At 41.4% G+C, this 16,812-nt stretch overlaps 1 protein-coding gene across 1 annotated transcript in view; it reads left to right on the top strand.

Moving 5' to 3' along the window:
• The window catches only part of PDGFRL (platelet derived growth factor receptor like), a 29,685-nt gene extending 15,177 nt beyond the window's left edge, over positions 1-14,508 (top strand). The window contains exons 3-6 of the mRNA XM_044455804.1: positions 5,002-5,153; positions 7,717-8,010; positions 9,230-9,369; positions 13,572-14,508. Of these exons, the coding sequence (XP_044311739.1) occupies positions 5,002-5,153; positions 7,717-8,010; positions 9,230-9,369; positions 13,572-13,769 (784 nt within the window). The 3' untranslated portion in view covers positions 13,770-14,508. The remainder of the gene's footprint in view (positions 1-5,001; positions 5,154-7,716; positions 8,011-9,229; positions 9,370-13,571) is intronic.
• Positions 14,509-16,812: the final 2,304 nt, after the last annotated feature.

Raw genomic sequence — 16,812 nt, 5'->3', positions numbered from 1 at the left:
CTTAAAGTGAAGCAATATATGGGGTAGAGGGAGTACTGTTTTGCCTTCTGATGCATACCCAAGTGATGATGAAATGTAAAGGCTTCGGGGGGCACTCTTGCTCTGTTCCGAATATAAGGGCTTGTCACACTCACACAGTGACCTACATAGTTGTGATGAAAGCTCATAGTCACATACAAACTATCCCATGTAATAATAACGTGATGCAAGTAATATTAACTCCACCACCTGGTTTCATAGATACTGAAACTACTTCCGTGCTGCCTACACAGTTAAATATTCTGTGATTCAGTGTGGAAGAACTAGGAGAAATCTTAATTGCACTTTAATGTGCACATCTTTGAAAATCAAGGTGTATATGATAGACTTTATCAGGTAGTTTAATAGGCGCCATAGTCCACACCACATTTTTCAGTTCAGTCTTCCTGTCATCCTATAATTCATGACACATAGGCCTCTTGGCATAAGATATTCACCTTGCAGATGGCATACAAATTGTTTGCAGGGTAGCCCAGATTAAATGATTTGGAGCCATGACAGATAGCTGCAGAGAGCTTGGGCTTTATGGTTTCAATTTTAGAATTCTCTAAATTGTGATAAAGGAACATTGCCACCATCAGTATGTAAAGCCCTTTCCTTGCGGTTGAAGTTATATAAACCATTAAGGGTAAGCAGGTCACCATTGAAACTACTTGGTAGAAGGACATTAGTGTGATCCTGCAAAACTTTGACACATTTTTTAGATATTTTAGCTGATACATTTTTGATGTCTGAACTAGGTTATTAGATTACAACTGTTACAGCTCTTCTGGATACTCAGAATGTCCATTCCATGAAATGATACATATTTATTTAGATTTTATAAAAATAGTACAGTGATTTTAAATTTCTTCAGACAAACTGTAACAATGTAAATTTGCACTCCTTAAGCTCACAGTCACTTTGATAATTAATGCTGCCAGTAACGTTGTGTGTGCTATGGTGACAAGCAGCAGTGATCCGATGCAAGCGTTCCCCTGCAGGAGCTGATGACACCGACCATCTCTGCTCTTCCTTCTCTCAGCACTGCACGTTCTACCCCCTCTTCAGGCTACCTTATCAAGGACTATTTAAACAGGCTGTTTGTAAATATCCAGTCTGCTGTAATCTGAGAGCGAGTGAAGGAGAAACCCAGCTTATTTTGTGCCTTTGCCCCATTTAAGAGAGAACCCTAGTACTTCATCATGGGATGCTTTTCAGCTAGCTGTTTACTTCAACAATGATTTGTACATATAGAACAAATAAGTAATATACTGCAAATTGGTGGCAATGTGTGATGTTCATTTTGCAAATCAGTCATTCAGCTGTAGACTTGGTCTTTGAAGAACTACATAGCTCTGAGAAACAGGTGTACCTCATTGGGGAGGTGATTCCATAAGTGAGGTGCCACAACTGAAAAGGCCCTTCTTCCAATTACCCTCCTTATTTCCCTTGGAGAGGACTCCCTAAGAAAGACTTCAGAAGATAATCTTAAGGCCTGGGTAGGTGCATAGGGGAAGAGGTGTTCTTTCAGATAACCTGGCCCCATGCCATGGTAGGCATGTCATGAGTGGAGCTGGCTGGAGCCAGGAGTCAGACTAGATGGCCCAGGAGACCCCTTCTGACTAACTCTGTTTCTGTGTTAGTACAAGCACTTTGGATTGGGCCTGGAATTCAACTGGCAGCCAGCATAGCCGAAAGAAGACTGATATGATGTGACCTCATGGGCCAGTCCATTAGCAGTCATGCTGTCCTGTGTTGGAGCAGTTGAAGTTTACAGACTGTTTTCAAAGGCAGCCCCGTGTAGAGTGCATTACAGTATTCCAAATGAGAAGTTACCAGTGTGTGGATTACTGTAGCTAGGTGCTGCCTGTCCAGATAGGATTGCAGTTGGTAAATCAGCCTAAGCTGATAGAAGTTGCTCCATGCCAAGACCACCTGAGACTCAAGTGACAATTCTGGATGCAGGGTCATCTCCAAACTATGAACCCTGCCCTTTAAGGGGAGTGCAACCCCATCCAGGGCAGGTTGAATATCCCCCACCTGGGCAGGCACCAACAGCACCTCCACCTTGTCTGGATTGAGTCTGAGTTTGTTGGCCCTGTCCTGTCCGTTACTGAGCCCAGACACTGATTCAGAGCGGCCACTGTGTCACCTGGGTTGAGTGAAAAAGAGAAGTAAAAATAAATAAATAAAACTACCTGTAGCTACTGATATTTATTAGGTTTTAGGAATACGCTGATAGTTAGGGCTATATGTTATACATTAAAAAAAGAAATCAGCATGAAAGCGTATATGCCAAGACAAGTGCAGAACTCTACAATATGTATACATTATGCAACTTAAGCATCTTCACTTACGTATTTTGCATAACATCTTCTGGTAATCACTGGGAGGGCTTCTTGCCACAAAAAAAACCTTACTCATTCCAATCTGCCTCCTGAGCCTTCACCAAACAATTTAAAGGAAAAGAATGACATTACTTGTGATTAATATAATTCATTACAACTTATTTCAATAATGATTCAAAAGAACTGATTCCCTGATTTCAATACAACTAAGTTTTAATAGATTTCTCCCAGATGTTCCCTGTGTTATTTCCTCTGTTCAGTCAAACTATCTTTGCCCTAGTTGTGGATATTCACTCCAAACTCAAATATGACATTGCAGTACAAGGAATTTGAACTGCTCAGAATGCTCTGCCCATGGAGTCTGATATGAATGTATTTTAAAAAATAAACATGTATTTTTCATTTGTATAAAATTAGCTCCTTCTTATCCAAAGGTATTATGAGCAAATAACATCAGCTTCATATATAAAAGAGAAAAAGGTTAGAGGACTAGGGTAAGGAAATGAAGGTAACAATGAAGCAGGAATGTACTAGTGGTAATTTTGAGAATACTTTGGAAATTGTTTTGCATCAAATGCTGGAATTCTATTCTGATCATCTCAGGTGATCAGCCACAATAACATAGTGCAAAGTCTTTGTAAAACTCAGAAATGAACTGTAAAATATAGCCTGGTGTTCTAGCTATTCTGTTCTCTCTCTCTTAGAAGCAGTAGTCAGTTGTAATAGGCCACTACTGTTCCAGTTCAAATAAATGCTGGACATGTTTTATCCATTTACCAAAAATAGAATGAGAAAAGGTAGTAAAACTTAAATATAAATCAATAAAATAAACAATTACAGTAAGGCAGGTTTTTAAAATTCAATTACCACAGGCGCAACCAGATTTTATAGATGTTGAAAAAATTGGATTGTTCACTAAAAATTAGCATTAATTACTGCATGGCTTTTAAGTAGACAGTTGAGTAGATCAAATTGCATACTGAATTAATTAATGCTGACCTGAATTTGTCTCATCTGATGGGCCCTCTAACCACGTATTTAGCAGACAGTTAACTTGTGCAGTAAAAATTCCTCAGGCATAACTGCTTCTCAATATTGTGGATATTCATTACTGAATCATACCATTTGTCTTGCAGCCATGTAATCATATGCTATAATCAAATTATTCACTTTTCAACTAGTTCCACAAAACAGAGTTCAAATGACAACAGACTGCTGTGAAATATTAATAAAGTCCTGTTGGTCTAAGTCCAAATAAACCTGACTGGAATTACCATATCTGTGTTTCCTTTTTTCTCATTCTTGAGCAAACACTTCTTTCCTTCAAGATATGCCTTTAGAAGAGTTCGCGTTTAGCCTTCTTTTCTTGGAATTCCTGTAATCCTGCTGGAACCAGGGGTCAGACTAGATGGCCCAGGAGACCCCTTCTGACTCGCTCTCTTTCTATGTTTCTATCTAGGGGCTAGGGTTCAGCTGGCACTGCCAGCCCATTGCTAATCTTTTGATAATGCCCAGGGCAAGCACAAAAGCCAATCTCACTATTTAATATTACCTTTGCTTCTTTACATAGATGATGAAATACCAGAGTGCATCTTGGCCTTTGTCCTTTTGGTCATTCAAACGTGCAGAGCATTTATATTTTTATATGCAAAAGCACTTGTAGGTCTGATTTGGGCAACCTAAGTTTCCCCTCCACGGCTTAGAGGGAGGACAGGCTGAGGTGCCCTCAGGACACACATCCCAGTTGATACTGCACTGCTCCCTGCTCCCCCCACCCCCGCTCCACTTCTCAGCCAGCTCTGGCTCTACTGCCACCTTTCCATCCTTGGGGCTACACAGCACAGTTCTTTCTGTGCCAGCAGAGAGGGTGGAAGGAGGGCTCGCCAAACTTGGAGTCCCAGCTTAATCCTCAGATCACATTTCCAAGGTTGGAGCTGGGCTTCCAAATTTTCCTATAGCCGTCTGGCCTCTGTCTAGCAGTCTTGCTCCCTGAATGCTTCACTTACAAATCATGGTTGTTGTAAGAATAAATTAGTATGTTGCAACATTAGAATTTGGGATAAACCATATTTTCTTGCAAAATTCTCATATTTCTGGAAGTCTGAAATACTAACCAAATGCTTTATTTTAGTTTATTTATTGTTTTACATGTTTATTATTTGATTATGCTCTCGTTTAAATTGAATTGTTTTATCTGCTGCCCTACAGTGTAAGCTGCCCAGAGAGCCTTATGACTAAGGGGTGTGACATACAAGTATAATTAATAAACAAATAAAAGATATGAAATATTTCACATGCAAAGCTCTTTCAGAGGTTGCAGGAAGTTGGATATTATTGCATACACTGAAGCCCTCATGTAAATATTTCATGAAGAGTTGAGGAAGAATAGAAGATCATTATAGTCCTTCTGTTCCCAGAGGAAAATTTAAAACATTAGCATTCATAAAGGATAAAATTACCAATGAAAGATGGCTCCTTTTTTAAAGGTTTGTTTCCTTATATATGTAATTTCCAGTGAACAGAGGTGTGAAAATGAGAGAGAGATTAAATCAAAATAATGAATCCAAGTAACAGGAGATTATGAAACCAGCACAAGCTGGATTTGGTTGTGCTTTGTCTTTGTTCTTATTAGCATCAAGCAACTTGACAGATATGGTCAGCTGATACTGAGAAATTCCACTGCAGCAGACACTGGTGAATACAGCTGTTGGCTACTGCTGTGTAATGACTACAGTTGCAAGAAGGATGAGTCAAAAACAGGCTCAACGTACATCTTTTTTTCAGGTAATGGATTGAATAGATATCCATCAGTGGTAATTAAAGAAGGTCATTTCTGTTTTTGCATTTCATTGCTTCTGTGAATGCCAGGTTAAATATGCAAGTCCTGTCAGGGCTTGTGACACATGAATTCAGCTCACATAACCCCACAACCCTTCTGTAACTCCAAAAAAGATCCCATATTATATGAGGGCTGCTCACCAGCTACAGAAAAGCCCAAGTGGGAGTTCAGTATTAAAGATGGTAGACACACATGCCATAGCTTCACTAAGGTTAAATAAACCATGGGCTCTTGAGTCATGTGAACAGACCCATTAATTGGTTTGACTTGGAGGGAGAGGGAGGGGGGAGAGAACGAGAGAGATTTCTGCTTCTCTATGCAACATATGTTCTCAAGACATTGTAGAAGCCAACACTGTTGGTTGGATTTACAGGCCCAAAATACATGAGTAAAAATCTGGTGTTCACGCAAACATACACAGAAACCATGAGTTTAAACAAAGGAAACTAAAAGAAGGTAAGATAGTAATGCATTCTTACTCGGTTAATAGTCTAAGTAGGAAAACAGATGAATAAAGCCAAGCTGAAAATAATTTCACTATAATGATGGTGTCAGTGGTCATTCATGATAAGAAAAGCTGCCAGATGCATAATGCTTCAAGCCCAGTAATATCCTTAATTAATGAAGTAACCATTAATTAATGAACTTGGAGTGAAAAGGTTTATAAAATACAGCTTTAAACTGAATTCATCTCTGGATCTAGTATGTGCAGCAGTGTTAGACTATTACAATGCAAATTATCAAATCATCAGCAGCTTAATCCTTTTAAAAGAACTAATCTAAAATGTCACAAAATAGTCAGCAAGCCTTGCAGGGATCTTCTTTAGGCTGGATGTCATGCTAAAAATAGCAAAAAATGGTACAAGTTGAGAAATTTAAAAAACATAATTTCAGAATTAAAAGAGAGATGCTGCTTTCTTGAAACTCATGACACTGAACTAGTTCAGATGACACAACAACCCAACAGGGGCAATCAGCTCTGGTGAGCTGGGGTGTCCTCCGAATCCTGTGCAGTTTTGGCAGAGTGGCTTTTTTCTTGGACAAGTCATGGCTTGCTTTGCAGTACTCATACGGGCAATGGCTCCTTGTGTCATCTGAGCCCAGAAGGGTGATTTTATCATAGGTCACTGAAAAGGGCTACATTCAGCATGAACTACCAGAAATGTGCTTTTTCTCTAAACTCCACCTAACAACAGATTTGTTGGCAAGCGAAGGTGGTAAGAGGGGCGGGGACAGTGAGCAAAACCTGCTTCTTGCTCAGTCAAAGAAAGCATTGAGCTGCAGAGGAAGCACAAGACGAAAACAGAAACTACAGAAGGGAATTTTGGGTTTACAATGTTTATTTGAAACACAAGCATAGGCAAGGGTTGGAGTACTTCCTGTTGGGAGCAGGCAAAAGTAAGATATGGCCAGAACACCCAGTGGACCCATTGCATAAAGGCTGCTGATGCAGTGAAGGAGTAAAGGATTGTGGTACAGCCATTTTTCCCATAAGGCCCCTGGGGAACATGCAAGGAGCAAGCATTTCAGTTGTTTTTCTTTTGAAAACTACTTTGAAAGGCGGCTGCAGCCTTTCAGAATCTGATACCCTCCAAATGGTTTAGATGACAATCCTGCCATTCTTGACCAGCGATTATGCTGGCTGGAGTTGATGAAGTCAAAACACTCAGGCAGCACTAGATCGTGGAAGGTTGCATTACTAGATATCATTGTATGGTTGGATTCAGACTTGCAGAGTGAATATGCTTCTGGATTCAGCTCTGAACTTGGATGCCAGGTTCCAGTGGTGACCCAGAGTGTGGCTGGACAGCTGAGGCTGGTGTTCCAGCTGTGCCCATTCCTAGAGCTGTCTGATCTGACCACGGTCATGGACACTTCCTTGCATCTCATTTGGACTGCTGTGGCATACAGTATACACAGTTTGCTTTTGCTTGTCCAGGGTCAGTTACAGGGAGCACTGGCCTGCCTCGCTACAACAGCATCACCAGCTACCAGTCTGTCTTCAAGCAAAAACCTAAGTGCTGCTGATGGCCTATAAAGCTTTATATGGCTTGGGAGCAGACTCCATAAAACTTTCTTCCTGCTCATGAACATACCCAGGTCTTGAGTTTTTCAGAAGAAGCCTTTTTTTGAGTCCATCATCTTCAGCAGCACATTTGGTGACAACATGATTGAGGGCCTTCCTCAGTGGCCATACTCAGACAGTGAAATTGGTGACTGGCTCACCACTTTTATTTTTATTCAGGCTGACCTAGCTCCCCCTGCCCCCGGTTTGTTGTGTTTTATTGCATTTTTAATATCAAGTATTATTTGTAATTTTAAGCCATCTTGTATCTCCTTTTTCTTGGGAGGGAGGTGGGATACAAATCACAATCAGTCGATATTAGTGAAACTCAGAATTGTAATAAAATCGTTTGTGCTTCATATTTTTGCTAAAGTGTCAGAGTTAAAATTGCAAAGAAGTTTATGGTAGTCATGCACAATGCTCACTTGTTTTTCTTCATACAGATAAAGGGGAGCTCTTTGTTCCCTCCCCCAGCTATTTTGAAGTGGTCTATCTCAACCCAGATAAACCGGCAGTAATTCCTTGCCGAGTGACCAACCCATCAGCAAAAGTTACTTTACATCAGGAGTTTCCAGCAGAAGAAATCAAAGCAGATGGAACCAACCTTATGTATGACGTGAAGAAGGGCTTCATCTATCAGCACCCAACTTCTGATAGCAGAGGAGTGGTTTATTGCAGAGCTGACTCATGGGGAGCTCCTCAGATTTCCATTAAATACCATTTGCTTTATGTGGAAGGTAAACTGTGAGCTGCTCTGTGCACAGGACAGTTTTGATGCTTGTCTATCAGGATCAGTGGTATAAAACCATCCTGAGTAGTTTTTTTTCCCACATGGGAAAAGTGGTGATCTGTGCTTGACTGTGTTTCCAGATGACTGTTTCATCACAAGGAAACCACATATGATCACACAAATTACATTAATACACTGACAACCCAAATAACTGTGGAGGGAACTAAAATGCCTCTGAAAGTATGTTTACTAGTGGAACCTCACTGGAGCAAGGTGCAATTCTGCTCTCTTAAAATCAAGAGTCTTTTTGCAAGACCAGTATCCCACAGAACCTCTATTGAAATGAAATTGCCTCACAGGGAAAAGCACAAGTACCTTGGAAATTTTAATGTCATTCTTTGACATGAAAACATTCATCATTGTCTCTGATAAGGTGCCTTAAACATTTGTTTGTACTGTTGTATATGCATCCTTTAAAGCCTGTCCAGACTTGACATTCACCTCTAATACCTAGCCTACAAAATTGAGCCCACTTAATATTTTCACTCTTTTTCATAGGTGGGGCAGACATACAAACATGTAAAAGGATGAGGGATATGCTCTGAGGTCTTCAGAAGCAGGGCTGGTTCAAGGAAACACAGTTGCACTGTTGATTTTAATGTAAATCCTTAATGAAGTAATAAGTTTCGCTTCGTCTCTCAGTATGAGTTCTAAAAACAAAGAGGGACTCACAGTATTGCTCTTGTGTCCATCTTGCTGTTGTCCTGAGGGCATCTGATTGGCCATAGTGGGAAACAGAATGATAGGCAGGCTCTGATCTAGATGTGCTGGGACACCATACGCCATGGAGTCCTGAGCATCAACCTCAGGACTCTGCCCACCAGAAGGGCTTGCAAACTGCAAAAGGTTCCCCCAAGGCCCAGCCCCATGGGGCAGCCCAGAAGGATACCATGATTGCTGGTGTCAAAGCCTCCTGGGACATCTGGGTGAGGTAATTGTGTTGTGCTGCCCCTCTTCATTATCTAGTTCCCAGTGCAGGTCATTCACCAAGGCCACCAAAGCAGTTCTGGTCCAATATCCTAACAGAATCTTCAATGGAAATGGCTCTAAGCACATAATGAGTGTTTTTTGTTTTTGTGGGAGGTTTTTTGGCAAGTTAGCAACCACACTACAATTTAATTTGGGGGAAGAGCCTTTCATTTTATCTCATTTTTCTTTTTGACTAGTTCCTCGTGGCCCGCCTTCAACTACGATCAAAGCATCATCCAATAATGTAGGAAGTGGTGAAGATGTCAATGTTCTGTGCACAGTTTTGGGGGAGCCAGATGTAGAAGTGGAATTTAATTGGAGGTATCCTGGACAAGAGGTAACATGCTGCTTCTTTGTTTCTCAGAAGCTAAAATAGAACTTGATGTACATAGCACTAGCAGTAGAATGGATTTTAGAGAGGTGTGGTGACAAGGGGCAGTATCCTGCCCTGTCATTCTGTTGAGTACAAATGCCTTTGGTCTAGTGGAAATTAAATTCCAAACGGTGCACAAGAGGACAAGCCATCTAAAGTTACGGTTGCAGAAGTGGAGTTGTGGAAGTAGTTGCACATTATGGCTGTATATCCTATTGTCCAACTGCTTGTGCGACACAGATGAATTCAGATGTTTTTGTGATGAATTCAGTAGTGCTCTGCTAGCACTATTTGAACATGCAGAATGACAGTGTTGAATAATCACTACTTTACACTTGCTGCAGGGAGAATTGCTTATGTCTTGAAGAAGAAGATTTATATTCAATAAATAATTTTGAAGGCTAACCTGTTTTTATTACCACGCACAGCTGGGGAAAGATGCCCCAGTGTTGTTGCAAAAAAGGCCTATGGAAAGGGCATTAAAGCTCTACCTAGACGAGCTGGGAGGTAGAATGTCTGTTATAGACTGCATTTAGCATCCAAGAATAGATTATGCAAGTATCTGTCAAGCATGTTTTTTTCTAGGAAACTCTACTAGAAAAAAAGATTCCTTCACTTCCTTTTCCATAGCAATAGGAAAAATGTCAAACTATTATTTTTCAGGGCAACCTACCCTTTTGAGGTTTCCTTTTTTATCAAGCTGAAAATGTTATACTTTAGTTTTAGATCCACCTGTAATCTCAGTGACCTAGTTCATATCACTCAGCAGCCTGCTACACTTCATTTGCCCACAGGTAAACTAAGTCACAGTGTGCTGTTCTGTTGCTCCAGGAAGCTGCAGGCACTAGTTTTGCATGGCGTTCTGCTTGCTTTGGCTTGTTCTGTCATGTAAACCCAGGCAGCAGGAGTCGCTTAAGGATTAGGCAACCCTAAAATAACTCATGTCTGACCCTCAAATAACCTCTGCTGCTGGCTTCACAGGACACAGCAAGCTGGGCATCCTGCAAAAACAGTTCCCATGAATGCCCAGCAAAATACAACAGTCTTTGTGGGTAAATTATGCCGTGAGGAACTGCCATCATTTGTGAGCAGGTCCTCTGCTTTTCTTCAAAAAGAGTCGGAGAGCTAAAACAGACATTACTTTAACTCTAGGTCTAGGAACTATTTATTTTATGTGTATCCTACCTTTCTACCAAAAACTGGCACTTCGGGTAGCTTACAGAGCCAATTAAAAGTGATTAAAACCATAAAATGCATTTAAAGCATGACTATCACAGGGAGAAAGGGTTATTAAAAGCATCACCTAACCCACCATACACAATTTCCACTTAAAGGTATTCTTAAATAAAGCATTCTATGTCTGTCAGTGGAAGGACATTAAAAAAACCCATCGCTGATGGGCTGGGTTCACAATGAGCAAGCCTGCGTTGTTTCCATGGTTTTTGCCTGGATGTGCCTGACAGATGCTCAACTGGTTTTTATGCTGGCGTGGTTTCCTCCCTCCTTGCTCAGTCCTCCCACTGTTGGCACATGTCCCATCAGCCACTGTTCCTGAAATTCAATTTCACACTAGCTGGCTGGAGCAGTCCCTGCAGTGGCCATTCTTTTCAGGGGCCTCTGCATTCCAGGACCATGGAAACCTCATTGCCAGGTTCAGACAACTGGAGAAACTGTGGGGAAGTATGGAAACCCTAGAACATACCGTTGTTTCTTATCCCGGTTTCTAAAAACCAAACATACCATGACAAAATACCATAGCAGGATTCAAACTGTGAAACAGACCATACCGTTCAAGAATCCACTTTGACTTGTCATGGGGCCTGTGCCAACCTTAATGTCTGTTTTGGCCCCGAGTTGGTAGATATTGCTCATACTGTATGTGTGACATGCGAATGAGTGAGGTCAGATTCATTCATTGATTATAATGAAACATTTTATAGAAGAGTCCAGTTTTTGCTAATGATGCTGCTCTGTTTTCTTTCACTGGTAGAGCACAACTACTGCTTAGAAGGGTATCACAAAATAGTGATAGTATCCCTAGCAAGGAAGGGTCACAATTAAAGTCATCATGCCATAGCTTCATTCACAGGGCAGACTTCTAATCCAGGGTGAGCAGATGCTTGGCTCATAACCCCTGTCAGCCCTAGTGAGCATAGCCAGTGGGTGTCTGGCAGGGGAAGCTGGTGACTCCGATGTCAGTGGGGCTGTGTAGCCATTGCAGCTTTTATTCTAAGCTTCACAGGAGTTCTTCATGGTGCTGAACCTACTTCAGAGATGGAGTTCAATGCCATGAATAACTTATAAAGTGCCAAAGAAAAGCTGAAGTGGCAGCAGGGGGGCACCACAGACACAGGACTCATCAGCCTGCTTGGTGATCGAACATGGGAGGTGCAGGCCCCTGTTCTAAGCAGTGGAATGGAATGGATTAGGAGAAGTCTTGAGTGGAGAGTGATTAATATTTACCTAATAAGGCTTAAGCAGTCTATGTAAATATATTTTATGGCTTTGGTTTTGAGGGGAATTTAGGCTGTAAAGCGTATTTGAGGAATAGGCCGTGGAAAGATGGTAAGGCAAATTATCAAGAGCATGGCAGCTGGGAGGCTTAACATGCATGCTTTGAGCATATCCTTTTCTTTTTACCCCTGAAAGGATCCGTTCTGAGATTAGATCTTTGTAGAACTGTATAAAATAAGAGCGCCTGAACCAAGGGTGTCCTGATTTGTACTGTCTGGAATTTGTACATAGACAAGTTGTGGTTCAAAAGTGTGCAATGTTGAACTTTGAGATGTACTTTAATACTGCGGAACACAATCAGACTTGATAAAGCTAATGATAAATAGCCTTGTTCGAGAATACTATTTTTAGAGAAACAGATGGCTAACTGAAAATGTTGAGTTTCTGGTTTGCTTAAGAACCAGTCCAACTACATCACTGTTGCAACTTTAAATAGTTGCAGTTATTGACTCACTGAAAAATTAAATGTGTAGTAAAGCTTCTTTACGGTGACATGACTAGCAACATAAAAAGATTTGCCTACTGGAGTGCAAAATATTACAATGCCATAAAAAAATTAAATGTGCCTGAAGTTCCAAAATGCTGCACCTAGTTCTTTATGCAGATTTACTCACACAAACATCAGTAGGACAATTATGCAATAAATCTTAATACCTTTTGATGCAATCCTAAGGCCTCCCAACATGGTCTGGGAGGCTGTAGGATAGGTTGGAGCTGAGACTCTAATTTGCAGGGGTGGCAGTGCAGGGTGGAAGGCGCAGGCATCCTCTAAGGAATTGCAACATCTTCCTTATCCTCATCCTCTAAGGAACTGTGACATTTTTCACCTCCTCATCTTTACATTGAATCAGCCATCTCAATATTTGGGAGGGTGAGGAGATCACAAAGTTCAGTCAGCCACAGTGGAGAGTACCTTCAACCCCCTTATGCATGATGTAGTCTTTAAAGGATCGAGTTTTTAACATCCTGGATATTGCTTTATATCAGCATGTGTTGAACTCACATGAGGCACCAGGTGCTTAAACTAAAAAAAGTAAGACAATTAACTGGAGTCTCCAAGGCATTTAAACTGGACATCTGCGTATCGTGCCTTTGAGAATTCAAATGAAATGGCTCTAGATTTAGGCATGCTCACAACAGACCCACTGAACTCAGTTGGACTTTAGCCATGATTAATGCTGATTGAATTCGGTGAGTATCTGTAACCATGAATAAGCCTAGCTCCAACCCTAAGGCTGCATTCCTGTGTACACTTGTGAGCAAGTCCTGGTGCCACATTCATTGCCTCTTAATGTTAAACTTGCTTAAAATCCACTTGAATCTCATTTAAATCCCCAAATTAAGCTGCCTGTATGTGGCTTATGTGAATTAAAAAACAGAAGCCGCTACAGTTCCAACAGAAACATCTTTTTTGTAGGTGATTCTATTTCAGACTAGCAGCCTCAGTCACTTCCCTTAATGGTTCTGTAATTCTGATGAAAACATCTGCGTATTCTTTATGTCAACTCGTCCTCCAGCCGTGGCTGGCTGGGAAAGATGGGGGTTGCAGTTCAACAGGTCTGGGCACCAGCTTGAAATGCTACTAATAAAATTCAGTATAATATAGTGACCTGTACTCTACTACTTATGTTATGTGGGTGTTTTCCAATTAGCACGAAAGGCCTGTGGTTATCCAAGACTCTTGGAGGCTGATCGACAGAGGAATTGGTCATACCACAAGAATCTCTGAGAGTGTTATCACTATTGAAGATTTTGAGACCCTTGATGCTGGAAACTACATTTGCATAGCTCAGAACCTTCGGGGACAGACCACGGTAGCTGCCTATATTGAGATGACGACGACATTCTGAGCTCTCGGGATAGCAAACCAGAACAGGAAATGGACTGGACTGCTGCTCGCTAGCGTGAAAGTCTGAACTGGATCTAAGTAGGAACAAATGTTAATATATTCCATTCCTGGCCCCCAGTTAATTGATTATGAAAAGAACAGTGACTTGTTCAACAATCCCTAATTCAGATCCCACCTTCTCCATGAGCCTAGGGGTTCAGTGACCTTAGCCACCGAAGTCATTAGCTTGCCCAGCCTCCTCCTGCCTGGGCTCATGATGGAAACACTGACTTATCTTGCATGGTCTGTTTGTTGTAAAGATCGCTGAAAGAAGGATAAGAAAGTCACTTTTAAAGAAACAAACAATTTCTTAAAAATTTCCCCAATAATCATTCATGATGCTAAAGCTACAGCCTTAAAGCTGGATAAATTAACAGGAAAAGTATACTGTATTTTAGTTTGTTCTTTGCCTTCTTGTGCACACAGGAAAAGGAAAAGATCAGTTGCAATGTTCACTCACAAAAGGGTGTTTCTCTTGGAGGATTGGAATTTAACCCTTATTTTACTCTAAGATGTATGTCCTTTCCCCCTCCCCCAGCAGAATTAGTCATTAGCATAAAATACTTTTGCTGTAGTTTCAACAGTATGTGAATTTTAATAGGTTTCTTAGGTATATTCAGCTGCTGCAGCCACCATCACAGCTGATGTTGGTGTCTTAAGAACATTACACGTTGAACAAATAAAATATTTTGCAAGTTTAAGTATTTGGAATCCATAGGTTTTTTTTTTACTATAGTTAACCATTCTCTCTCATCTTTTTTAGGGTATAGCTTGATATAGATTATTTAGTTTTCTTGAAGGAAGTACCCCACCGTATGGTATCCCATAAAAGGTACCATGCTGAAGTGTAGATGGAATGGTAAACATGTGATTCAAAGAAAATTCAGAATGCTGAATCTTTTGCATTTTAATCAGGCAGCCAACTTGTGGCCCACTATATGACGCTGGACTGCAGTTCGCATCGTTCTCATCATTGGCTGTGTTGGCTAAGTCTGGCTGGGGAGCTGCAGTCCTGCAACGGCAAGAGGGCCTCAAGTCACCAGCTTGTACCTGCGGATGCTTATGGGCGGTATCCAAAAGTGTCACTCCATGTAGCACCAGCAGAGTTCTGCCAGATCATTTCACTGTGCAGCCAGTGGCATAACTGCACTTCTGCCAATGTAGGTTTGGTTGGCTTCTCCTCTTCAGAGCCATGCTTCTGCTAGTATAACGTCACTTGTGCTAGTTGAATTATACAGCTGGATGTGGCTTCACGTGTAGCTATTCCACCTGAGCCTTTTGGGAAGAGAAAGGTGTGTGCATCCAGTGCGAGATGTGAGGCACAGTGGCGGCCATCTTTGCCATCTCATGCTCAGCATTTTCTCTAGATACTTTTGTTTCGGCCATCTAAATGATGTGTCATGGAGAGGGAGGAAAAGAGATTGTCCACTGCAGCTTCTGTTCCACCTCCCCACCCCGTCACGCACCTTTTTTCATCCTATCCAAAGCCACTCTGTGGAGTGAGTCAATGGCATTCTTTCCATATCAGCTCTAAAGGAGAGCAGGGTGGGGGCTTGGCATTAAAGTCCCAGCTCCAAGCTCATGGGACCTTTGACTTGGAACTCTGACTAATGTTATGCCTCCTCCTTGACAATCTGGGACTCAGGAAGGCACTGGATTGCATTATCCCCTAAAAAGGCCTGAACAATTTTATCACCACTCAAAAGACTCACTGGACAGACAAGGATCAGGGGTTGACGTGTCCCAAATCATATTTACAAGCAGCATTCCGGGGAATTCAACTAGCTCAAATGTGCAGGACTACAACTTCTAAGACTTTTCCAGAGATCCAGAACCACAGCAGCCCTGTGAAGATGCCACACCTTATAAAGGTGCATTATGCCAGGCAATCAGGCCTCCTGAAGAGATTGCATTATACCATTTCTGAATTGTGCCCGCCTTCCTATTAAACCAGACGCTGTTCTTCCATGCTCCCTGGGTTCCATCTACAGTCACTGCTGCCCAAGGCAACAAGTATGACCTAGTTAGGAAAGAACAGTCTACAGCAATTTAATCTCTCTCTGTCAGCAGGTTTGACTTCCCAGTATTGGGAAAAGCCTTCTAGTTTAGTACAAGGGGGAATATCTGCAGAATTTAAAGTGGTCAGGTTAGTGTGAAGTCCACTTAGTTGGAAGAGGTTAAGCAAATAAAAGTCCTATAGCCCCATGTCTTATCATTTCGCTATATTAAAGTGTATTTCTTATAATTATGTTCAAAGAAAAAAAGACAACTGATATATTCTCCAGTATACCGTATATGCTGCAAGATGTTCAACAAAAAGTATTCAAGTCCTACCAGTAAGCACTCAAAAAGGCTCCAACCCTGGCAATTATTTTCCTTAATGTTCATTCCACTGTCCGGTCATGTTCTACATTCAGAGGTGAGTGAGTCCCACAACAAGAGGGTTGGGGAAGTAGAAAAAAATCTCTTGAAAAACACACTGAAGAGGCAAACCCTAGAAAGAGTCCCAGCGAGTTCTGCGTATGTTCCTTGTCAAACCGTTGGGGGGGGGGTGAGCTAGAGTGCAGTATCGTGGAGGACACATAACTGATCAACTGAAATTGAACAGGGCACTCCTCGCTGCAAGGTTTTGTTGTAGGCCCCACCTGCTTATTGAAGTTACAGTTTACTGTGATATAGAAGATAGCCAAGGCTGTTGCTTCTTGCTTACCAAATGCATTGTATCATCTTAAAAAATGATATTGACAAGAGTGCACAGATGACTAACACATGAGACTAATTTTATAAGTCATGGCTTTGGTATTTGTCATGGGAGCTCGCACATTATTCACATTTCTGAACAAAGATGACCAATAATTATGCATGATGCTTTTGTAAGAAGCAACTGCTTAAGGACATGGTTTACATACACCATTAGCTTTGCTTATGGGGCTCCTTTGCTACTCCCTCCTTTTACTGGATGAAGTAATGTCATTTGTATAGCTGATCATTCTTATTCCCTTTGT

The sequence above is a fragment of the Varanus komodoensis genome, unplaced genomic scaffold, assembly GCF_004798865.1.
Source record: "Varanus komodoensis strain SLA01 unplaced genomic scaffold, ASM479886v1 scaffold8, whole genome shotgun sequence".
NCBI classification, from domain to species: domain Eukaryota; kingdom Metazoa; phylum Chordata; class Lepidosauria; order Squamata; family Varanidae; genus Varanus; species Varanus komodoensis.
The sequence above is the reverse complement of the archived record's forward strand: the minus strand, read 5'-3'. Positions and strand labels throughout refer to the sequence as shown.